At 33.5% G+C, this 25,847-nt stretch overlaps 1 protein-coding gene across 2 annotated transcripts in view; it reads left to right on the forward strand.

Moving 5' to 3' along the window:
- Positions 1 to 7,531: 7,531 nt before the first annotated feature.
- The window catches only part of LOC107564099 (protein argonaute-1), a 35,045-nt gene continuing 16,729 nt past the window's right edge, over positions 7,532 to 25,847 (forward strand). For both annotated transcript variants that reach the window (XM_016249095.1, XM_016249096.1), the window contains exons 1-10: positions 7,532 to 7,716; positions 11,122 to 11,242; positions 12,191 to 12,372; positions 15,257 to 15,393; positions 16,834 to 16,968; positions 19,607 to 19,694; positions 20,543 to 20,690; positions 20,768 to 20,887; positions 23,760 to 23,882; positions 25,679 to 25,812. In XM_016249095.1, coding sequence (XP_016104581.1) covers positions 7,592 to 7,716; positions 11,122 to 11,242; positions 12,191 to 12,372; positions 15,257 to 15,393; positions 16,834 to 16,968; positions 19,607 to 19,694; positions 20,543 to 20,690; positions 20,768 to 20,887; positions 23,760 to 23,882; positions 25,679 to 25,812 — 1,313 coding nt within the window. In that variant the 5' untranslated portion in view covers positions 7,532 to 7,591. The remainder of the gene's footprint in view (positions 7,717 to 11,121; positions 11,243 to 12,190; positions 12,373 to 15,256; positions 15,394 to 16,833; positions 16,969 to 19,606; positions 19,695 to 20,542; positions 20,691 to 20,767; positions 20,888 to 23,759; positions 23,883 to 25,678; positions 25,813 to 25,847) is intronic.

A 25,847-nucleotide genomic window follows, 5' to 3' on the forward strand; every position in this document is an offset into this window, starting at 1 on the left:
TTCAATTATTTTGTCTCCCAAAATGTATAATAAACATGCTTTTAGTCCTGGGGCAAGTTCAAGCTCAAACCGTTTTGCACCGTTTTTTAATGCAAAAAACTAAACAAAAAACTGTGAGGGGTGTACAAAGCAAAGCACACCCCTCTTAAAAAATAGAAAAGTCATAAAAACTAAAACGGGCTAAGCATTAAGAAATGTACATTTGTATATGAAAACACGTTTATTTATTTATTAGTTAGTTTGTTTGTTTAAAATAATTCCTCAACTTTTAGTAGGGACAATTAGCTTTTTTTGCCAACTGAAAGTCAGTGTAATCATGAAATGAGCATAAAATGTTGTCTTAGTGTGTTAACATTTTACATATTTTAACAATAGGTATGGTAAGAATTGACTATAGTTCTTGTATTCTGTTTAGCATACAGTTTAATCGTGTGATTTGTTGCAAGACCAAGGTTACAAAAAGGATGGGAAATTAACTTGACTTTTTAAATTCTAACTATTTATTTATTATAAATAAATTTAATTTAAAAAAGTTTTTTCTTTTTTTGAAAAGATTTAGATTTTGAACTAAATCTTGCAATATATAAATAAATGTTATAGGTCTTAATATTTTACTTATCTGTATTGAAGTCTAAATATATGAGCATTACATTTTTAATTGCACAGAATAAACTGTCAAGTTGTTTGTTTTAAGAATAAAATTGTATTTATAATTACACATATAATAACTATACATTTAATACGTTTGCAGATATTTAAAGTATAAATCATATTCAAGCTAATGCTAATTCTGATATTTCTTATTCAGTGGCTTACATTGGAGTTGACATTTTACAAGGACGTTTTTTTTGTCAGTGTTTTTTGTTGATGTTCATCTCACGCAGTCCATGTAGTGCACTAAATACGTTTAGGAATCTGTTTCGCACACCGCTAAACTGAAATAACAGCATTAAGAAATGTACATTTGTATATGAAAACACGTTTATTTATTTATTAGTTAGTTTGTTTGTTTAAAATAATTCCTCAACTTTTAGTAGGGACAATTAGCTTTTTTTGCCAACTGAAAGTCAGTGTAATCATGAAATGACCATAAAATGTTGTCTTAGTGTGTTAACATTTTACATATTTTAACAATAGGTATGGTAAGAATTGACTATAGTTCTTGTATTCTGTTTAACATACAGTTTAATCGTGTGATTTGTTGCAAGACCAAGGTTACAAAAAGGATGGGAAATTAACTTGACTTTAAATTCTAACTATTTATTTATTATAAATAAATTTAATTTAAAAAAGTTTTTTTCTTTTTTTGAAAAGATTTAGATTTTGAACTAAATCTTGCAATATATAAATAAATGTTATAGGTCTTAATATTTTACTTATCTGTATTGAAGCCTAAATATATGAGCATTACATTTTTAATTGCACAGAATAAACTGTCTAGTTGTTTGTTTTAAGTCTAAAATTGTATTTATAATTACACATATAATAACTATACATTTAATACGTTTGCAGATATTTAAAGTATAAATCATATTCAAGCTAATGCTAATTCTGATATTTCTTATTCAGTGGCTTACATTGGAGTTGACATTTTACAAGGACGTTTTTTTTCTCAGTGTTTTTTGTTGATGTTCATCTCACGCAGTCCATGTAGTGCACTAAATACGTTTAGGAATCTGTTTCGCACACCGCTAAACTGAAATAAAGCCAGTGCTGTGAGTTTGGGGCGGGCCGCGGGACTATCTGTTGCTCTGACCAATGGCAGTTGGGCAGGATATTTTGAGAAGCCTGTTTGAAACGATTATTATTTTTGCAGGCTTTGACTTTTTACAAATGAATGTTTGTCATTGTGATAGCTCTCTTTTAGTCACTTATTGTCAATAGTTTTGGGTGCGTATATAATATTTGACACATAATATTTGCGTATGTATATCAGACACCCTGCTCATGAAAAGGCCATTGCTAGAGCAAAACGTGTTGATGTAGTTGTTTGTGTGACTCTGAGGGTGGCCTTTATTGATGAGCGGCAGGGGAAGGGTCACAGGGGCTGTGCACTGGCCAGGTGGCGTCTCTGTGGATCTTGCACACTTCAGTGCGTTATGCTCTTGAGCCCTCAATAGCAGGACATCTGGGACTCCAGCCCAAAATATTGGTTCTGTTCCTCTGTCACAATTCTGCCCACTTTTGCTTTCAGCAGGGCTGATATATAACAAAATAGATTTTTCAGCCTTTTGATGCCTTCAGTATATACTTATGCATTTGTTCTGAAATAGCTTAAAGAGAGGCGAGAAGAATTGGCATTTTGTTAAAAATCAATGTTTCCTCTGCTTGTCAGTAGATATTGAATTAATTTGATATTAAATAATAATTCTGTCCACACTTTGTACATTTTTTCGGTAACACTTTACAATAAGGTCTTATTTGTTAACATTAGTTAATGCATTAACTGACAATGAGCAATATATTTTACAGCATCTATTAACCTTGTTAAATGTTAATATAACATTACATTGAACATTATATATGTGATACACAAAATATGTATTAAATGTTTATGTTAGTTCACATTGCATTAACGAATGTTAACTGATATAACTTCGATCTTAAAAATGTTACACGATTAATAAATGCTGTAGAAATATTTTTTATTTTTAGTGCAATGTTGACTAATCTAATGTAGTTCACTTATGTTAACAAATGAAACGTTATTGTAAAGTGCTACAGATTTTTAAGTGAATAAATGTGAAATTCCATGTAGAAACTTCCATGAAAACCTTCGAGCATTAATGCAAAAGTCTGAGTTTTGAATTGATTCATTGAAATGAACAGTATGAACTAATGCAAAGAAATTTATCAAACTCTAACATGGTTTTGCTACTCAAGTCTAACGTCATTTTGTTAAAAATCTATGTTTTCCACTGCTTCTTAATCGATTGAATCATTTAGTTTTTTAATCATTTTTATCTGTCAACAGATCATTTAAAAAATATATATATTTATGGTAATATTTTCTCATTTGCATGTATTAACATTTTTTTTACACTATTCATTAACCTTAATGTTAAATGTTAATGTCAGATTGCTTTTGAAAATGTTTCGGTACATGTTAAAATTGACATGAATTAAGATGAATTAATGCTGTAGATGTTTTGTTAACTTTATTGTAAAGTGTTAAAATGCCATGCAGAAACTTCCATGAAAATTTGCCTGTTGAATAAGTAGCTAAATCAGGGTTTTGAGTTGATTCATTGAAATGAACAGTTTGAACTGAAGCAAAGAAATTAATAAACTTCGAAGTTCTTTTTATATCCCTATCAAAATAATTGCAAATATAGTGTAAATGTTGAATTTCTTTGGCATCAGAAGCATATATAGAGCTGGACTACAGCCTTTAGTAAATGTAGTGGGCAAATCGCACAATATTCTCAATGATGCTTAGTCTTATATCAGCAGCAAATATGTTATGTACACATCTATATATAGCTATCTATCTATATGTATGTATATATCTATCAGCCAGCCCTAACAGAGAGCTGCCATTGTTTACTGGTTTCTTGAGATCTGGCTCCATTTCTAGCCATCTGCCGCTGCCTGCATTCACTCTGCTGTAGGAACATAGAGTTTGCCATTGATCAAGACTTAGCAGAGTATATATCCTGCAGAAAAAAAGCATACGAGAGTTCTCCGAAGCGCCTCTTAAATCACAGGCGAGCTATAAAGCGGGCCGTGTAGGATAAGATTGATGACCTTGTCTCGGCGTAATGTCGAGGTGCTCACTGACACTATACGATGAATAAGGCCAAGGTCCGGCTCTCCCAAAACCCCCACGTATCCCTGGTCTCCTGATCTCCATGACAATGTGTGTTGCTGTGCGGTTGCTATGGAGAGGCTGGGAATGTTTTGGGGCCCCTGTGTTTGTGTGTGCTGAGGTGGAGGTGAGGGGGGCTCCTCTCCTCCGGCTCCCCCTGTTCGGGAAGGAGGGCAGCTGGGGTCTTTGTTATGATGGAGGGAGTGTTCTTCATAGGCAGAGAGGTTAAAGGCGTCAACGCTTTAGACTAGTCTTTCACAAATAGTTTTAGTTCGGGATGCAGATTTTACTTTGGATAACAAAACTGGTTCAAAATGTTGATGTGTGTAATTTCTGTGCCACGACGTGTGTCGCAAAATGACTGTTTTCAAACACGTTTCCCAAATATTGCCATTGGTGGAATGTTGTTGCGTCAGGCTGGTTGATATACTCAAACAAATCTGTTTTGAAACCATGTCAACCTAAGAGTGATTTACTTATAATTATCTGTCTCTATACTTATGGGATAGAATAAAGTATCATGGAAAAAAATGACCTATATCAATAAAAAAAAAATTAAAAGTGTTGAAGTTACCATTATCTACACAGACCCTACCAGTGTTGTCATTGTAAACTAAAGCTATTAATATAGTTTTGTTTATGAAAGTAAAGCTGAAAAAACTTAAATGAAAAAATAAGTTTAAATACCAAAATTAGTCAAACTAAAACTGAAATAAATATAAACTAAACCTAAATAGAAATATTCAGTTAAGAAAAAACAAATAAAAATGAAAATGCACATAACAAAAGTCTATATAGTCTTAGTAATAAATGTCTGTCTCACTCTCTTCGTATCAATTTGGAATAAAATGAAATATTTTAGCATGAACAAATGACCAACATCAATTTCGAAATCGAACACTGAAATGCATTAAAATGACCATGATCTGCACAGACCCAACAAGTGTTATTGTAAACTAAAGCTATTAAAATCATTTTTGTTTATTGAAATAAAGCTAAAATAAAAAATATAAATATATGGGGAAAAAATGTTACCTTGGCAACTAACTGAAATGCAGTAATAAGTCAAATGGAGTACTAAAATGACTAAAGCTAAAAAAGAACAGTGTTGTATCATTGAGATAATATAGTTTTTATTAACGTTTTTATTTGAATTAGTTGATGTTTAAGTAAATTTGTTGTGCTTTTGTTATTAGTTTTTGTTTTTTAAATGTCTATTGTTTTTATAAATTTTTACTTCAGTGCTAGTCATTTTAGAACATCTACCTAAACTAAATGAAAATTAGATAATTTAAGCTTTTTAAAATATATTATTTTAAGTAATATAAGTTTATTTTATTTAAAGCTACTGAAAGTTTGTTATGGTTTTAGTTTTAGTTAACTATAATTGAAACTGAAATACAAATAAATGAGAAAAAAGCAAACAAAACAAAAACGAATAAAAAGCACTAAGTAAATATAGTTTTATTTAAAATGGTAATAAATAGTGTAATATTTTAGTATGATTCAATTTCATATTCTAACACTGGACACAAGAATGTTAAAAAGTATTAACATGAGAAGGGCTTGAAAGTTTTGCTTTCTAAACGTCTTCATAATGTTTATATAATAATGTTCATTGTCTGCGCAAACCATGTTCGTTGCTAGTGTATTTTCTTTGACCTGTGTATTTGTAGATGGTTTAGAGGGTGAGGGCCTGTTACACAGCCATTGACATCTGTCTAATTTGACTAAATTTCCGGCAAAACAAAGTAGAGCTTGATTGGACACATGACCTTTAACATCAACAACAACACATGTGGAAGGTGTTTTCTCTTCCATTTTAAACGTTGATAAGTCTGTTTATTTTGTTATCCTAACTGTACATGATTATATGGTTATTTGTATGTTATTGTTTAACATCTTTCATAGTATTTAAGCAGTGATAAAGGCATTGCATTATAAATATACTTTATTTTAATTAAAATTATAATAATAAGAACTCCAATAAACCGCATATTGTCATAATCGTGTGTTTATTAGTCACGTTGAATCAATGAAAGCAGTTGAATCTTCTGTTTATTCAGCAGCAGCGATAGGCATTTTCTGGGTTTCTTCTGCGAGGCGCATTTGGAGTTTCAGCGCGAGAGCGCCCTCTGGCCTTCGGATGGAGATTTACTGCTGATCACAGAACCGTGCTTCACTGAAAGATACGCATGACAATCGCAGCTTCTGTCGAATCGCGATCTCGATTCCATTTCGATTTATCGTGCAGCCTTAGTTAGTTCACCCAAAAATGAAAATTGGCCCATAAATTACTCGCCCTCAAGTCATCCTAGGTGTATATGACTTTCTTCTTTCAGACCAGGGCTTTTTGTAAGAAAAATATCCATATTCAAAACGTAATAATCACTTTAATGTAGCTTGCGCTCACTGTTGTACACTGGAAGCAGTTCCGGGCAGATGAGGTATGAGTTCAGTGCTGCGCATGTGCCGGTGAGTCTCGTGAAAACCAGCGTTTGTTAACAGGAGCAAAGGAAGCAAAGTTTCCTTACTTTAGCAAAGGAAAACCAGTCTCCTCTTGGCTTATATCGAAATCCTCCGACATTCTTCTTTATAAATCCTCATTTTGTACTTCTAATTAGTGACCGTTGTTTTGATCTTTCCCCTGCGCTTCCGCGTGCATCACTTCTGAGCGGCGCATGCGCAACGCTGACCTCATACGTCATCCGCCTGGAGCTGCTTCTGTGTACAACAGTGAGTGCAAGCTACATTAAAGTGATTATTACGTTTTGAATATGGATATTTTTCTTACAAAAACGCATCGATTCGCTACAGAAGGCTTTTGTTCACCCCCCGGAGCCATGTGAGACACTTTTTTTTTTAATGGATGGGCGCATTTTATTTAACTTCTTTTGGACTGATGCATGCAACACCCGCTGACTGCCATGAAACAGCTTGAAAGATCAAAGACAATTTTTAATATAACTCCGACTGGATTCGTCTGAAAGAAGAAAGTCATATACACCTAGGAAGACTTGAGGGTGAGTAATTTATGGGTTAATTTTCATTTTTGAGTTTTGAAAAATTGACCCTTATGACTGGTTTTGTGGTCCAGGGTCACATATGTTTACATTTCCTTTATAGCCTTTAATTTGAAATGCTGCGAAACATCAAAAATCAATGTAATATTTTAAAACAGACCAAATTCTGATATGATATCAATGAACATTATAATATTACTATACTATATTTAATTATTTTTTGTATTTGTTTGTTTGTTTGTTTATTTATATTTGAAATATATTGTACAAGTCAGCATCTTCCACATCTTGTTTATTGTGGCCAAAACACTAGAAAAGTGTGAAAAGTGTTGGAAATCATTATCAACTGTGCTGCTTGTTCTGATTATTGAATGATGGTCAGAATGACTGTCGATTGCACACTAGTTTTGAGTTCACTCTTAAGTATACTTTTACCCTGATCCTCCTTTCTTTTTCAGTTTTTTGCCTTCCTACCCCCTTCCCGTTTTAGTCACCATCCTCTTTGTTTCTTTCCCGTGCTTTTGTCCTGTTTCCATACACACTCCTGTCACCATATCTCTAGTCCCATAATCCCCCAAACTCCCCCTGAACTCCTGCTTTCACCGTGTCTCGCTCTTATAACCTCCTATCTGCTTAATGACCTCTCTCTCTCTCTCTCTCTCTGTCTGTCTCTTTGTCTGTATGTCTCTCGTCCGCAGTGCCCACCGGGCCGTACCCCCCACCCCTGCAGCAGGTGTTCCAGGCGCCCCGCAGGCCGGGCATGGGCACCGTTGGCAAACCCATCAAGCTGCTTGCCAACTACTTCGAGGTGGAAATCCCAAAAATGGATGTGTACCACTATGAAGTGGACATCAAACCTGATAAGTGTCCTCGACGGGTCAACAGGTAAATCTCAAATGTCCATAATCATTCCTAGGGCTGTCACCTATTTATATGACACACATATATGTGACCCTGGAGCACAAAAGCAGTGTTAAGTCGCTGGGGTATATTTGTAGCAATAGCCAAAAAAACATTGTATGGGTCAAAATTATTGATTTTTCTTTTATGCCAAAAATCATTAGGATATTAGGTAAAGATCATGTTCCATGAAGATATTTTGTAAATTTCCTACCATAAATATATCAAAACTTCAGTTTTGATTAGTAATATGCATTGCTAAGGACTTTATTTGGACAACTTTAAAGGCGATTTTCTCAATATTTAGATTTTTTTGCACCCTAAGATTCCAGATTTTGAAATATTTGTATCTCCTATCATATCCTATCATAACAAACCATGCATCAATGGAAAGCTTATTTATTCAGCTTTCGGATGATGTATAAATCTTAATTTCGAAAAATTGACCCTTATGACTGGGTTGTTGTCCAGGGTCACATACATGCTATATATATATATATATATATATATATATATATATATATATATATATATATACACACATTAATAAATGCTTAAAATGAATTGTCATACAAATTAATTTTCACGTAAAGTCATTTTTCCACATTGAATTTGGAATCAGAGGTAGAATCACATGTAAAATTATTATTTTTTGTTCCACTTTAGTCTAAAGACTTAGTTATAATAGTCTGTCTCTTCTTATCAGATTGGGATAGAATAAAGTTTTTGTTTATTGAAATAAAGCTGAAATAAAATTTAAATAATGGATAAAAACTCAAATTAAAATTAGAAATTTTAAGTGAAATAAACATGTTTAAGTACTAAACCTAAACTACCAACTGAAATAAATATAAATATAAAAATAAGATATACAAACAAATGAGCTAAATAAAAATATTTTAAAAGTTACAAAACTACTAAAACTTTTAAAATATGAAAATATAAAAATAAAAGCTAATTCATTTCCCCCCACATTGCATTTGGAATCAGCAGTAGAATTACATAAAATAATATTTATTTTGTATTCTGTTATAATTGACTGTCTTTTTTTGTTTTTGTGAAAAATAAATATTAGATGGAAAAAATTATATTTAAAAAACACAAAAATGAGAAATAATACTTTAGTAACTAACTGAAATAAAAAGAATAATTTGAAGTACTAAAACTGAAAATAATATAAATGAAAGCTAAATGACTCAAATTAAAATGAAAACTAAAAATATAAAACTAAAAGCGTATTCATTTTATCATGCTGATTTTGGAATCTGAGGTAGATTGGCATGAAAAATTATGTTTGTTCCTCTTTAGTCTTAGTCCACTTTGCATTCACACTGTCAACAATACAATATGTTAATATTGAATAACTTGAAATTCAGACTAAATTTGGCCAGTTATGTTTTTTCTTAGCCATCAAAATATTTCAAGACGACAAAGCGTCATGTTTAGCTTTTGATTATGTAATAATCTTGACAGGCTTAGTCTTTCCTCAGTATGAATTGAGATAAAGTTTCCCCTATCGTTAGCTATTTCTCTAAAATCATTGGGGTCAGTAGAATCAAAGCCTGCAGATTTGCATGGCTCGGTGACAGAGGTCAAAATGTTTCAGTTACCTCAATTACATAAAGCGTGACCTAGAAAGGAACCTCCTCATGCTGTTCTTCCCTGAAAAGGTTTTTAGAATGAAATCTTCCTCTAGATGTGCACAGGCAACACTTGAATCCTGTTCATCCCGTAACTGTATTTTCAGTTCAACTAAGCTGTCTGCCTTCTGAGTTAAATACAACTTAAGCCTGGTTTATTCTCGATGCATCTGCACAAGCGTGAGGATGAGTGTGAAAGTGACATCATTGTGCCATCACCACTGCATGGGCGCATCTGAGCCAAATTCTGTGCACCACAATCCCATCAGACCCTTAAATATCAAACACTTTCTGAGGCAGAAAAGGATGCTAATAATGTAAAAAGCACAGTTGTTTTAAAGTGCCCCTATTATGGGTAATGAAAGGTTCATATTCTGGTTTTGGGAGTCCCCAACAACAGGTGGACATGCATGCAAGGTCAAAAAACACTTTCATTGTCTTATAATATGCATTTATTTTTACCTTATTTGCTCAAGGACTCCCAAACGATTTGCTCAACGATTCATTTTTCCAAACCCCTCCTTTGCGTGACGCTAGTCTGCGGTGATTGGTTTTCATTTCATCTCGCCTGTAATGCCTGATAAAGCAGCGTTTGTGAACGCAGTGCTGCTTTGTGTACAGCGTTACCGGGGAAACCGCTATTTTTACCGCTCCAAAAGCGGCACCTAGTGGCAAAGAATGAATTTGCATTTTCATTCAGACCAAGGAGAAAAGACCAACAAGTGGGCGGGCAATATGCTAATGTTTCATGTTGACGTCAACATGAAACGGCTTGGGATTCGTTTTAAAAACGACTCGTTTCAATGATTCAGAGTCGACTCTTTCTTTTGAGAGACAATAACTTCATACACGGTGCACTTTCAGATTTAAAACTTTGCAGGATGTATTCATTCACTTAGAGCTGTTACACACTGCATGAAAGGTCATTTTCAAAAATCCATTATAAGGGCACTTTAATTACACAGCGAAGTTATGTGTTACAGCTCATCAGTTGTTCTTACATGTGTGTGTATATATATATATATATATATATATATATATTTACATATAAGTATATATTCAGTGTATGGAAGTACATATACTTTTTTCATTGCCTTTTTTAGTGCACATATTTTCTTTCACCAGTAATTAAATGCAGGTTTAAAAAGTAGGTTTAACAAAATCATAAAAATACAATAAATAAAAGTATTAAAATAATTTTAAAAAGTATATAATACATTATTACTATTATTATCAAAATTTTGCAGTCAGGTAGATTTTTATTAATTAATTTTTTGAATTTTTTTGAATTAATACTTTTATTCAGCAATGACACATTAAATTGTTCAAAAGTGACAGTAAATACAGTTATAATAATTTACAAAAGATTTCACTTTCAAATAAATGCTGTTCTTTTGATCTTTCCACAAAAATATGAAGCAGCACAACCGTTTTCAACATTGATAATAATCAGAAATGTTTCTTGAGCAGCAAATCAGCATATTAGAGTGATTTCTGAAGATCATGTGACACTGAAGACTGGAGGAATGATGCTGAAAATTCAGCTGCGCATCACAGAAATACATTACAGTTTATTTTAAATTGTAATAATATCTCGCAATATTTCTGTTTTTACTATATTTTTCATTCAATAATTGCAGCCTTGGTGTGGAATTATGTACATGTATCATACAGCGTCACAAAATAATGTTCAGATCAGGTTTGCTGAATATGTCAGTCACAATCGTCTCCTAAATGTGACTCTTCACAGGGAGGTTGTGGAGTACATGGTCCAACATTTCAAACCGCAGCTCTTTGGTGACCGAAAGCCGGTGTATGATGGGAAGAAGAATATCTACACTGTTTTAGCGTTACCTATAGGCAGCGAAAAGGTATGTAAAAGAGCTGCTCGATAAGATATTGGTTTGCCATATTCACAGCAAATAACATTTAGTCTTAAAAGATTCACAATATATTCATAGTGACTACTGGGGAGATCATTTTAACCATATAAACCTAGACTGAAGCAGCTTAAGTTTACTTGATTATCCACACATCCTTTTTTTTTTTTTTTTTTTTAAATCAGTGAGTCTCGAATCTAATCGTCAGGTTTTTGAGGAACGTTTATTTGTTCATCTCTCAATCATCATTGTATTGTATTGCATTATATGTTGCGATCATCAAACTAAGCATTTAAATATCTTACTAAGACATATTATTGGAGATAAAGAGTGACGACTGATATTTATATCATTTTATGTAAGTATCTGCTATACTGTTTTTTTTTGTAAGCATCAGAATTTCATCACGTTTTGTTCATGTAAATATCAGCATCTGCAACAAATTGCAAATATTTACTCAGTTTGGGCCTCTGAATAAAATTGACATTTTTTTCCTCAACAATCACACTATATCAGATTATATGAGCCTGATGTGTGTGTGAAATATGGTACTCAACAACAAACATGCATGCAAACTTTGTTTTAGATTTTGTCTGAAGATTCAATACATTAAGATTTTTCAAGCTTTTATTTTATATGTCAGGTTTTACAGGGTTAAGCATTGTGAAAATCTTGATTATATTATGTGATATTATTAAATGTCCTACACGTTCCTGTCATTAATGTTCCATTTCAGTTAGTTTTGATTCATTTTTGTGAATCAGTTCAAACTATCAGTTTCAGTGATTCAGTTCTAAAACTCTGATTTAATCCATTTGTTTCAGAGCAACTTGATTTTTGTTCTATAATTTCCATCCCTAGCCTTGATTGTAATATATGTAATGTAATTAATGCAGTTTCATGCTGTTCTCATTCTGGGCCTCTCGTCTGATGTTGTAGGTTGATTTCGAGGTGACCATCCCCGGCGAGGGGAAGGATCGCATCTTTAAAGTGTCCATTAACTGGCTGGCCAAGGTGTCGTGGCGGCTGCTGCAGGAGACGCTGGTCAGCGGACGTCTGCAGGTCCCGCTGGACTCTGTCCAAGCCCTCGACGTGGCCATGAGACACCTGGCCTCCATGAGGTACACTGCTCACGGACTGACAGGTCACAGACAAACATTAGGGGTTTATCAATTCACTCGTTTTCTCAGAGCCATCGATTGTGCTGATGCATACCGTTTGTCCATCTTGAATTGTAGTATGTAATGTAAAGTATGTAATTTTTGTGTAATTTTAGTATAGTTGAGAGAAATGAATATTTAGAATGAATAATTTTTATATTTTACAATTTTTATATTTTAATTTGAAAGTTTCAGTAATTTTGTTGTATTTGCAAAATAATAAATTGTTTTAGTTTATTTCAATATAAGTTAAACGAAATGAAAATGGCTAATGTTGCCTGGCTAACTGAAGTAAAAATAAGTTAAATAATTTGTATTTTATTTCAAATAACAAAATGATTTTTTTTTTTTAAGGTTTAAGTTGACCATAATCATTTTGAAATGTGAATCATTTGTTTTTGTCAAGAAAAGATTTTACATGTTAAAAAAGGAATGGATCATAATTTGGGAAAGTATCATTACTTTTTTTTAATAAATGCATTAAATTAACAATCATGGAGAACCTGGAAATTATAGGGAATTTTATAATTGTTATTTCTAGACCAATAAAACTCATGGAAATAAATACAATCTTTTTAAAAAGCAGTTTTTATTATTATTATTATTGGCACATCACACTCTTTATGTTCCAAGTAGCCTGTATTTAAAGTAGCACTGTCAAACGATTAATCGCGATTAATCGCATCCAAAATAAAAGTTTTTGTTTACATAATATATGTATGTGTACTGTGTATATGTACTATGTATATATACATACACACACACGCAGTATATATTTAGAAAATATTTATATTAATACATTTATATATATTCATATACTTATATTTTATATTATATATAAATATATTTAATATATAAAAATAACATATTTTTCTTAAATATATACATGCATGTGTTTGCATTTATATATACATAATAAATATACACAGTACCCACATATATTATGTAAACAAAAACTTTTATTATGGATGCGATTAATCACAATTAATCGTTTGACAGTGCTACTTTAAAGCTTACTTTAAACATTTAATAGGTTAACTTTAGTTCTTTGGTGCAATAAGCAATCTTAAGTAGTTTGTCTTTTTCTTTTATAACCTAAGACACATTAGGAGAACCATTCACATAATCATATAAATGCACTTAAAAATCCACAATAGCATAATTATTTGAAATTGAATCGGATCAAATCAAATCATGCTGAGTTTTGAACAAATTCAACTCCTTTTAAACATGCATTGGTTTACTGGACTCAATCAAATAAGAACTTTTGTCTAAAATAAAAAATTTTCCCCCTGGCTTTACTGGTCTTCTCTCTCTCGCTCTCTCGATTATGCCCAGTCAAGACTTTCGATTAAAACGGGGAAGGTGTTCCTCCCACTTCCAAATGTCTGGTCACTCCACAAGTGTATCTCATTACAGCCAGAGGTGGGTGTGACTGGGCTGTCAGAAAGATATCAAGGCTCTTGTGTAAAACACTCTCATCTCACCACCAGCTAAACAATCACATTTAATTGGATTTTTCACCAGGCCCATTAAATCATAGACAAGGTTAGTGAGGCACCAGTTGCTAAAGCAACCCTTGAGTCTTTCTTGCTTTCGTCGTAAACAAACTAGCAAATCCTCCTGGAGAATGACTCTGAGCAATGGATGAACAACAAACTGTGTTTGACCGGCTCAAAAGACTGGGTGTTATATTAAAGATTCATGATATAGTTGCAATGATTTGGCTGTTGATTTATATAATGCACATCTTTAGCACATATGAGAGCTGTTGGCTCATGGGGACTCGGGTTCAAATCCAACATGACCTACTTTCCTGTCTACTGTTCTAATGTCCTAAAGACAAAGAATAAAGACAGAATAGGCTAACAATCAAAATATAATAAAAAACAATGTAAAAATATTAAAACAATATATAATTTAACAATAATAATTTAAAATTATATATAAAATAAAAAAGTATATATAATGTTTTTTTTTCATGTATTAAAATGTTTTTATATTAAAATATTTTTGCCAGCAGTATTTTTTGAAAAGATTGTTCTTTTCTGTTTCTTTCCAGGCCCCATGAGCTTCCCTGTCAGTCAGGCAAAATATTTTTTAAATAATCTAAAATATAACATATTAAAAATAATAATAGAAGCCTCTGGTTGGTGGTTGGTATTTTTTTTTATTTCTTTTTACTATATATTAGTGCTGTCAAACGATTAATCGCATCCAAAATAAAAGTTTTTGTTTACATATATGTGTGTACTGTGTATATTTATTATGTATATATAAATACACACACATACTGCATATATTTTGAAAATATTTACATGTTTATACATTTATATATTCATATACTTATATTTTATATTATATATAAATATATTTAATATATAAAAATAACATATTTTTCTTAAATATATACATGCATGTGTTTGCATTTATATATACATAATAAATATACACAGTACCCACATATATTATGTAAACAAAAACTTTTATTATGGATGCGATTAATCACAATTAATCGTTTGACAGTGCTACTTTAAAGCTTACTTTAAACATTTAATAGGTTAACTTTAGTTCTTTGGTGCAATAAGCAATCTTAAGTAGTTTGTCTTTTTCTTTTATAACCTAAGACACATTAGGAGAACCATTCACATAATCATATAAATGCACTTAAAAATCCACAATAGCATAATTATTTGAAATTGAATCGGATCAAATCAAATCATGCTGAGTTTTGAACAAATTCAACTCCTTTTAAACATGCATCGGTTTACTGGACTCAATCAAATAAAAATTTTCCCCCTGGCTTTACTGTCTTAACTATTGTGACCGACCGTCCCGTCTGCAGGTACACCCCAGTGGGACGCTCCTTCTTTTCTCCTCCTGAAGGCTACTATCATCCTCTGGGTGGAGGCAGAGAGGTGTGGTTCGGCTTCCATCAGTCTGTCCGGCCGGCCATGTGGAAGATGATGCTCAACATTGATGGTATGACAGACGTCTTTTATCTCTTAATTGCTCATTGTTTTTAAAAGCATGCTGTATACATTCAAACTCTCCATTTCCACTGCTCTCAGTATCTGCAACAGCCTTTTATAAAGCTCAGCCTGTCATTGAGTTCATGTGTGAAGTTCTGGACATCCGCAACATCGACGAGCAGCCGAAGACGCTTACCGACTCGCAAAGGGTCCGTTTAAAGACAAAGAATAAAGACAGAATAGGCTAACAATCAAAATATAATAAAAAACAATGTAAAAATATTAAAACAATATATAATTTAACAATAATAATTTAAAATTATATATAAAATAAAAAAGTATATATAATGTTTTTTTTTCATGTATTAAAATGTTTTTATATTAAAATATTTTTGCCAGCAGTATTTTTTGAAAAGATTGTTCTTTTCTGTTTCTTTCCAGGCCCCATGAGCTTCCCTGTCAGTCAGGCAAAATATTTTTTAAATAATCTAAAATATAACATATTAAAAATAATAATAGAAGCCTCTGGTTGGTGGTTGGTATTTTTTTTTATTTCTTTTTACTATATATTAGTGCTGTCAAACGATTAATCGCATCCAAAATAAAAGTTTTTGTTTACATATATGTGTGTACTGTGTATATTTATTATGTATATATAAATACACACACATACTGCATATATTTTGAAAATATTTACATGTTTATACATTTATATATTCATATACTTATATTTTATATTATATATAAATATATTTAATATATAAAAATAACATATTTTTCTTAAATATATACATGCATGTGTTTGCATTTATATATACATAATAAATATACACAGTACCCACATATATTATGTAAACAAAAACTTTTATTATGGATGCGATTAATCACAATTAATCGTTTGACAGTGCTACTTTAAAGCTTACTTTAAACATTTAATAGGTTAACTTTAGTTCTTTGGTGCAATAAGCAATCTTAAGTAGTTTGTCTTTTTCTTTTATAACCTAAGACACATTAGGAGAACCATTCACATAATCATATAAATGCACTTAAAAATCCACAATAGCATAATTATTTGAAATTGAATCGGATCAAATCAAATCATGCTGAGTTTTGAACAAATTCAACTCCTTTTAAACATGCATCGGTTTACTGGACTCAATCAAATAAAAATTTTCCCCCTGGCTTTACTGTCTTAACTATTGTGACCGACCGTCCCGTCTGCAGGTACACCCCAGTGGGACGCTCCTTCTTTTCTCCTCCTGAAGGCTACTATCATCCTCTGGGTGGAGGCAGAGAGGTGTGGTTCGGCTTCCATCAGTCTGTCCGGCCGGCCATGTGGAAGATGATGCTCAACATTGATGGTATGACAGACGTCTTTTATCTCTTAATTGCTCAGTGTTTTTAAAAGCATGCTGTATACATTCAAACTCTCCATTTCCACTGCTCTCAGTATCTGCAACAGCCTTTTATAAAGCTCAGCCTGTCATAGAGTTCATGTGTGAAGTTCTGGACATCCGCAACATCGACGAGCAGCCGAAGACGCTTACCGACTCGCAAAGGGTCCGTTTCACCAAGGAAATCAAAGGTGGGTTTATAAAACGGATAGCTCCGGTCCTTGATTCTAATTGGTTGAGCCAAGTTCGAAGCTGTTGTAAATTACTCTACAAACACACACCTTTGTTTACGTTTGTGTGTTGCAAACCACTTTGTTGCAACCACAACTGTTTCTGAGGAACTACATTGTTTGGTGGAAGAATAATGTTTTTATTAATATCATTACATTTGATTTGCTCTGTTTTATTTTGTGAAACCTTACTACGTATATGCAATAACCGTTTTATAAAAGCAATAAGCCCCGTGAAGCCGTGGTTTACAGTGAATTTATAACAGCTAAGGGGGTTGTATACGTGGTTTATAACTCCCCTTAGCTGTTATAAATTCACTGAAAACCACGTCTTCTTGGGGCTTATTGGTTTATTCTGAATGCCTTAGCAACATTCTAACAATCAAAACAAAATACCTTGGCAACCACTACTAAGAACACCTTTAGGAACTGCATAGTAACAGCCTGACAACCATTAGAAAGTGTAAAGTGTTGCCAACCTTTGGCTGTTTTATAGGAGTTAACCACTACACAAAAATGACATTTCAAACCAAGTTTTGCAGTCACGCTTTGGTATGATTTCGGCACAGCAAAGAAAAACAAAACATAAAATTGCTTCTTTTTTATTAAATAGTGGTTTACTGGACAAACTACAATTCTGACTTTAAATAAAAAAGGTCTGTCAATATTGTTTCAACCTGCTGCAGCACACTTATTTTACTGGCGTTTATGGTTCTGTTTTGAAATTTGATTTGAAGATTTGAAATTCTGCCACCTTTGAATGCCAAATATTTTAGTTTCATGTCGTAATTTTTTTTTTAGTTCTGTTGTGCAGCATCTTATTTGACAAAAAAATAAAAATGCAAAGTTTTGTTATGGATGTATTGTTATTGTTTCATTTGAATACATTTTAAGATTGATTCAATTGTCAAAGTAGTTCATTAGACACCAATCTTGTTGATAAATTTCTATTAAATCATAAAAACTGAATCCAGAAAAAAATAAAACACAAAACACAGAATTTAGGGGGAAAATAAAACAAGTTATGTGGGGATTTATAGCTAATTGTGAATAAATAAGTCATGTTTACATTCATTCTACAAGGCATGTGGAAATCACATGTCACAATCAATACATGAAAGTTGTGATAAATATCGATATAGTATGATATGGAATATCGTGATCATATTTTTGCTGATATCACCCAGCCCTATTTGGATGTGTACATTTCATATTACTTTCCACACACAGAAGTTCTGCACATGCAGTGGTTAAAACAACACTGCATTCGCTCACTACACATGCGGAGCGAACAGAAAGACCTGTACTGAACATTTCATTATGAATATGTGTTCCATTACACCCCTAATAGTTTGAGATGAGGTATCAGGTGAAGTCACTGGATGATCTCAGCATCCTGCCACGGCTTTGTCTTGTGATTTATTTGTTGAAGTGGATTGGATGAGTCATTTTGATATCATGCTTTTACACAGACATCGATTTAAAAATCTAATGATGCAATCCTGAATTCTGTTGTGGATCCGGCCTTTCATTTTAGTCTTACGCCGAAGACCGTAATTACTGCTGTGGCTGGAAGTGGCGCCCAGTTTATTTACTTAACTCTGCTGAAATGGTGCTGGATCTGTTGCAGAAAACTGCTAAATAAAGTAAAAAAACATAACACAGACGTATTGTCTGTCAATTAAATCGTACACTGGAAATATATACAGTTCATTTATAATGCATTCGGTTTAGGGCTGCACGATAAATCGAAATGGAATCGAGATCGCGATTCGACAGAAGCTGCGATTGTCATGCGTATCTTTCAGTGAAGCACGGTTCTGTGATCAGCAGTAAATCTCCATCCAAAGGCCAGAGGGCGCTCTCGCGCTGAAACTCCAAATACGCCTCGCAGAAGAAACCCAGAAAATGCCTATCGCTGCAGTTGAATAAACAGAAGATTCAACTGCTTTTATTGATTCAACGTGACTAATAAACACACGATTATGACAATATATGGTTTATCGGAGTTATTATTATTATAATTTTCATTATAATAAAGTATATAATAATGCAGTGCCTTTATCACGGCTTAGAATACTATGAAAGATGTTGCGTGCCTTATTCTGTGTAAGAAGCCACATCATCTCACAGAAGGATTTATTTCAAACACTCGACTGACGTTATGAAGTGAGTTTGGAGTAAAAATATGTTATTAAATGTGGTATTTTCACATGCTTTCAGATGGAGCAGCATTTACTTCACAGAGCCGTAGTTCACTGAGAAGCTACGCAAACAGCTGTCATTATCGCCAACGATTAATCGTGCAATAAAATCGCATAAACATTTTTTTTGGCGTAACTTGTCAGTGAACTACGGCTCTGTGTAGTAAATGCTGCTCCATCTGAAAGCACGTGATGATGATTTACTGCTGATTACAGAACCGGCATTAATAACAAAATGTGCATGACAATCACATTCGATTAATCGTGCAGCCCTAATTCGATTTATATATTTTTTTGTGGTTTGAATTGTTGTTTTAAAAACCTCAAAAAATGGCCAAAACAAGCTTTCATGACACTGCTTAACTCGTTGTTTTTGCGTGTTTTGTTGGTGTCAGGTCTGAAGGTGGAGGTCACGCACTGTGGTCAAATGAAAAGAAAGTACCGCGTCTGTAACGTCACACGTCGCCCTGCTAGTCACCAAACGTGAGTATTGTGCTGCGAAACCTTCTCTGAAGCCTTCAGCATTCGTAGTATCATTTTCATGTGGGATTTCACACTTTTTCCATTTTTCATAACGGTCATACTTTGAGTTCGTAATTAGTCCTAAGTCCTGAAAATTGTTTCGAAGGATTGAAATCGTTGACCGATACCATGACATTTAATTAGCATTTCTGTGCATTTTGGCTTCTCAGTGTCTCTATAAATAAAGGATTTGCTAAATGTGTCCATTTTACATATTCATTATATTTTTACTTATTGTGTTGTTTTTATTATTTAATGTTTGTTTGAATAAATCTCAGGAAAACAGGTTTTTATTACAGGCACCATTTAAATGTTTATATTTCAACAACGAATTCAAATAGTAAAATAATGATATCATTATATAATAAATAAAATTTATACATTTTTTTAAACTTTATAAAAGCTGCTTTCATGTTAATTTGAGTTAAAACTGTATTAAATTTGTTGTGTGTTTTTGTCATTTTTATGAGTTTTAAATATATCTGTATAGTTTATAATTAATTTTTTTCCCCGTTATTTTAGTACATCAAGTAAAATGGAAAAAATGTTGTCTTGGAAACTAGCTCAAATAAAATTACTTTTATTTTTTTTGTCAGTTAACATTTATTTTAATTCAGGTATCAAAATTTTTTTTTTATGATTTAAATTTGAGTTAACCCTGTTACTTAACAGTTACTTCTGTGCCTGTATGAAATGCATCTTTTTTTCTGCAGTCAGATAGTTTGTCTGATAACTGCTAATCTGTCTAAACTCTGATTTAAATCTTGAAATGTGATCAGCGAATGAAGATCTGTCGCTCGTGTCTCCAGGTTTCCCCTGCAGCTTGAGAGCGGACAGACGGTGGAATGTACCGTGGCTCAATACTTCAAGCAGAAGTACAACCTGCAGCTCAAATACCCCCACCTGCCCTGCCTACAGGTGGGCCAGGAGCAGAAACACACCTACCTGCCCCTGGAGGTCAGTGCTGTCGTCCGTATGGTTAGAACGGCCATAGAAGACCTTCTCTGTTCTGATATGGTTTGCTGTTCTCGTAGGTGTGTAATATTGTAGCAGGACAGCGGTGCATCAAGAAACTGACAGATAATCAAACGTCCACCATGATCAAAGCCACAGCGCGATCAGCACCAGACAGACAGGAGGAGATCAGCAGACTGGTGAGTGCGGACCTCTAGTGTGCACGCGGGAAACGCGCCAACTTTCATACAGTGAGCACTGGCTAGTGCATTGTTGTCATGGTTACATAGCCACAGTATTTTTACCCATAGGATAATATAGAGCTGAAAAAATACAGCAGAAAGAAAGAAATGCACGTTTTTCAGCCTTCTGATTATACGTGGTATGAATCTTAACAGTTACGCATAAAGTTTTGCAATCAAAGAAAACCTTATTTTAACCAGTGTTGCCAAATAGATCAACAACATTTATATTCACAATATTAGTAATTTGTTACATTTGAAAAATCACTCACATTTGTAAATGACAGAAAACGGCATCCTTTAAAAGAATATTCTGGAAAATCTAGCAACAACTTCTCAATATTTATGCATGTATTCAAAAAGCATCTTAAAAGTTAAGCATTTGCTATTAAACGGCTTGCTATTCAATTGTTCAATCAAAGGAACCATAATTATAACTAAGATCGACAAGATACATATTCACAACATTTGAAAAACTGGTAGCATTTGAAAAATCACAGTATTTGTAAATGATAAAAAACTGCATCTTTTAAAATAATATTCTGGATTAATTTATCTGTATCTTAAATGCACTAACAAATTATATAATACTTTTATATATATATATATATATATATATATATATATATATACATATATATTTATACTTATATTGCTATTTGCACGCAGAATGATTCAGTAAATTTATGATTAACTCTTTCCCCGCCAAACACAGAATTTTCCGTTATTCATGAGACAACGCTTCGGAATTTTCCGTGTTTCCGTGTTTTGACTGTTATATACGCTCGGGGCCGCTATTACGCATCTCCTGAATGAGTCTAGAAAGTGCCGATCAAAAACACAGACGAGGAAGACGTGGAAACAAGCGATCTCATATGCAAGTGTATGCATATGAAAAATAATGCGATCATCAACAGTGAAAACTGCCTAATGTTACAGAGTGAAATGTCAATCCAGAAATATTACTGAATATGATCCAGATGTAGTATTTGATAAAAATGCCATGTGTTCAAAAAACAATGCATTAAGCTAGAATAAATAAGCTAGAATTTTTGTTTGTATGTAGAGGGTCTGATCTTTATTTTGATGTATATACAACAAAATATTCTGGGGGCCGTGAAATTTTAGTGAAAATCAGAAAAAACGCTGGCGGTGGCAGGCAATTTTTTTCAAAAACGCGGGCGGGGAAAGAGTTAAAAGGGAAAAAAACCTGCAAATGTGGATGGCAGAACTTTGCTGTAAAAACATGGTAGCAGCATTTTAAGTTTTACAGATTGAACTTAAATGTATAGTAAAGAAAACATGAAATTCATTAACTGAAATGGTGTTAATATATACCAAATGACTCAAATCTAACAAGTGCAGCTCAGCATCTGTGGCTGAGGCTGTCGAATTCCTCTCACAGATATTAATTTGATCTGTACCTCGGTAAAAACTAGACCTGGGATTTGAAAACCGGTTCTTATTCAGAAAACATTTTCATTCTCCCGAATTCCTAAATGAAGCGTTAAAAGATTCAAACCAGAACCAAATGCACTAAATTCCTTCTGTTTCTCATGTCTAGTAAATCTAAAATAAAACCTCTGCTCACAGAAATGCACTTTTGATGAAAGTCAGGGCTTGCTACTTATACACTGACAAAAACATGACAGTTTTCCACATTTGTAGTTTGTTTTTACAAAGATGGTAACATTTTCTGTGATAACTCGCATTAAATCCAGAATCATCCTGATATAAAGGTTTGTGGTCATAGAATCGGCCCATTTTTGAGAGTATTACTGCGGATGACATCATCACAGCTTCCTTGAATTTTGTGAACATGAGCATGAAGTGACATCATCATTTCCATGTGACGGGATCTGTGATCATCAGTAGAGTTGTGTGGAAGTCATCTTGAGACCAAGTTGTTGTGACGCTGATTCATTTGTAACGTTTTACACTGCAAAAAATTTCAGTACATAATATAAGAAAGAAATGAATGTCACTCATTGTCATTGGGGTTCATGCTCATATAAACAAACCCGTTTATCACTCAGATCAATAAATTAGATTGTTGTGATGCTGTTTCGTTTTAGTTCACCACGTCTTTGAACAATTTCCAAAAAGGTCACCAGAATCTTTAATCGAGGTTTACACTATATCGTCCAGATCAATGAACGAATATTTGAGATTATTAGCTGTTAAACTAAACCCGCAGCTGTTTGATGAACATAAAGTTTGGCTTTTGACATTTCCAAATTTAACAGACAGATCTGTCAACGCTCCATTTCTTTTTCATTCAATGTCATTTAAAATTTTTTTAAATCTGATTTAATTAAAAAAAATGTATTTTATATTTGCATCATATCAGCTCTCTACGTACTGTCAGCATTGACCATTGAAAATCATTTGCTTTGTATTTTATGATATATTGCAAGATATACTTTCAAACGTAGCAAGTAAATTAAGAAATCGTTTACTTTTTTTTTTTATTTTTTTTTTTAAATGTACATTTTGGTCTTGCTGTGTACAGTTCATCAGTGTACGTTATTCCAAATAAAAAGTTTTTGTAATCTTTCGTGAAAATGCAATAAATTGCTCTGCCTCTGAAATTACTTTCCTTTTCAAACATAATCAAGCTGTCTTACTTCTCAACCATTCTGATATGTAATGCCCAATTTTCAAATCGGTTCCTAGAAAATGAAGATCATTTTTCCTTATTCTCAACTATCCTGTTTCAATCAGTGAAGATGCACATTGTGGAAGTACAATGGGTTGTGAATGCAGTTTCATGTTTGAGGGGCATTTTCGTAATCTTCACTATCTTGCATTTTTTTTCTTTTCTGTTCAGATGAAGAACGCTAACTTTAATCTGGATCCCTACATTCAAGAGTTTGGAATCAAAGTGAAGGACGACATGGCCGAGGTGACGGGGAGAGTGCTTCCCGCTCCCATCCTGCAGTACGGCGGTCGGGTGAGATCTGTTTTACTGAATCTGAAGCTCAGACAGGTCCTGTTCTACTTCCTGTTCTTGTTGCTCAAGCGGTAGATCATAATGCTTGCAGTGCCAAGGTAATGGGTTCAATTCCCAAGGAATGCACTACCAGTCAAACGTTTGGAATATAAAAATGTTTTAAAAGAAGTCTCTTCTGCTCACAAAGGCTGCATTTATTTGATCAAAAATACAGTAGTTTTGTGAAATATTGCAATTTCAAATATCTGTGATGCGCAGCTGAATTTTCAGCATCATTGCTCCAGTCTTCAGTGTCATGTGATCCTTCAGAAATCATTCTAATATGCTGATTTGCTGCTCGAGAGACATTTATTATTATATTTTGTTTAGGGTAAGTAGAAAAACGAAAATAATTCATACTTTTATTTAACAGTGACACGTTAAATTGATCAAAGTGACTGTAAATGCTTTTATAATGTTAGTGTAAAGATTGTATTTCAAATAAATATTTCAAGTAAATGCTGTTCTTTTGAAAAGAGAAGAATTCTAAAAAAAAAAAAATTCATTTCCACAAAAATATTAAACAGCAAAAACAGTTTTTAAAATTGATAATAATCAGAACTGTTTCTTGAGCAGCAAATCAGCATATTAGAATGATTTCTGAAGATCATGTGACACTGAAGACTGGAGTAATGATGCTGAAAATTCAGCTGCGCATCACAGGAATAAATTACATTTTACAATATATTACAATCGAAAATAGTCATTTGAAATTCTAATAATATTTCACAATATTACTGTTTTTACTGTGTTAAAGGCACAATATGTACAGTGGGGCAAAAAAGTATTTAGTCAGCCAACAATTGTGCAAGTTCTCCCACTTAAAAAGATGAGAGAGGCCTGTAATTTTCATCATAGGTATACCTCAACTATGAGAGACAAAATGAGAAAAAAAATCCAGAAAATCACATTGTAGGATTTTTAAAGAATTCAGCGGAGCTTTTATTATGCCACAGTCGAGCGCTTCCGCTGCTTCCGGTCGTGCGTATGTGGGGTAAAGCAGGGGAGCTTTTATTATTCCACAGTCGAGCGCTTCCGCTCCTTTCGGTCGTGCGTATGTGGGGTAAAGCAGCGGAGCTTTTATTATGCCACAGTTGAGCGCTTCCGCTCCTTCCGGTCGTGCATATATGGGGTAAAGCAGCGGAGCTTTTAGTATGCCACAGTCGACTGCTTCCGCTCCTTCCGGTCGTGTGTATGTGGGGTAAAGCAGTGCTGTTTTATCATACTAGATACGTTTGAAAGTTCTGTTGTAATGCTACTCTGTGCGGTCGTCACTGGTCTATTAAAACACACAACATATTAAAGCGTCTTTGGTGTTTCCATGTTTTCTACAAAACCGGAAATCAAGGGGTTATGACGTCATTGGCAGGCGACACAATGACACTATGGACACGATCCGTGTCATTAATTAAAATTGCTTATTTCTCTGGATTTAAACATTCTTCGAAACATTTGGGATAATGTAAGTACACAAGTCAGCAAAATATATAACACCGTTATAGTGGTTTTTGGATATTTTAATAAAAAACTCTTACATATTGTGCCTTTAATTCAAATAAATGCAGCCTTGGTGAGCAGAAGAGACTTCTTTCAAAAACATAAAAAATCTTTCTTACTCCAAACCTTTGACTGGTAGTATAAGTCACTTTAGATAAAAGTGTCTGCCGAATGCATAAATGTTGACGTGCCGCTTTGACACATCATCACCTCCTCCAGTGTGAGATTTCTAAATTCTCTCTTTTTCTACCGGTGAACAGAATCGTGCCATTGCGACTCCCAACCAGGGTGTGTGGGATATGAGGGGAAAGCAGTTCTTCAATGGCATCGAGATCAAAGTCTGGGCCATTGCTTGCTTCGCCCCGCAGAAACAGTGTCGGGAAGAGGTGCTCAAGTAAGGAAACCCACGATTTCTGTACTCTCCCTGCA

This window comes from Sinocyclocheilus grahami, unplaced genomic scaffold (genome assembly GCF_001515645.1).
Source record: "Sinocyclocheilus grahami isolate Dianchi unplaced genomic scaffold, SAMN03320097.WGS_v1.1 scaffold910.1, whole genome shotgun sequence".
NCBI classification, from domain to species: Eukaryota; Metazoa; Chordata; class Actinopteri; order Cypriniformes; family Cyprinidae; genus Sinocyclocheilus; species Sinocyclocheilus grahami.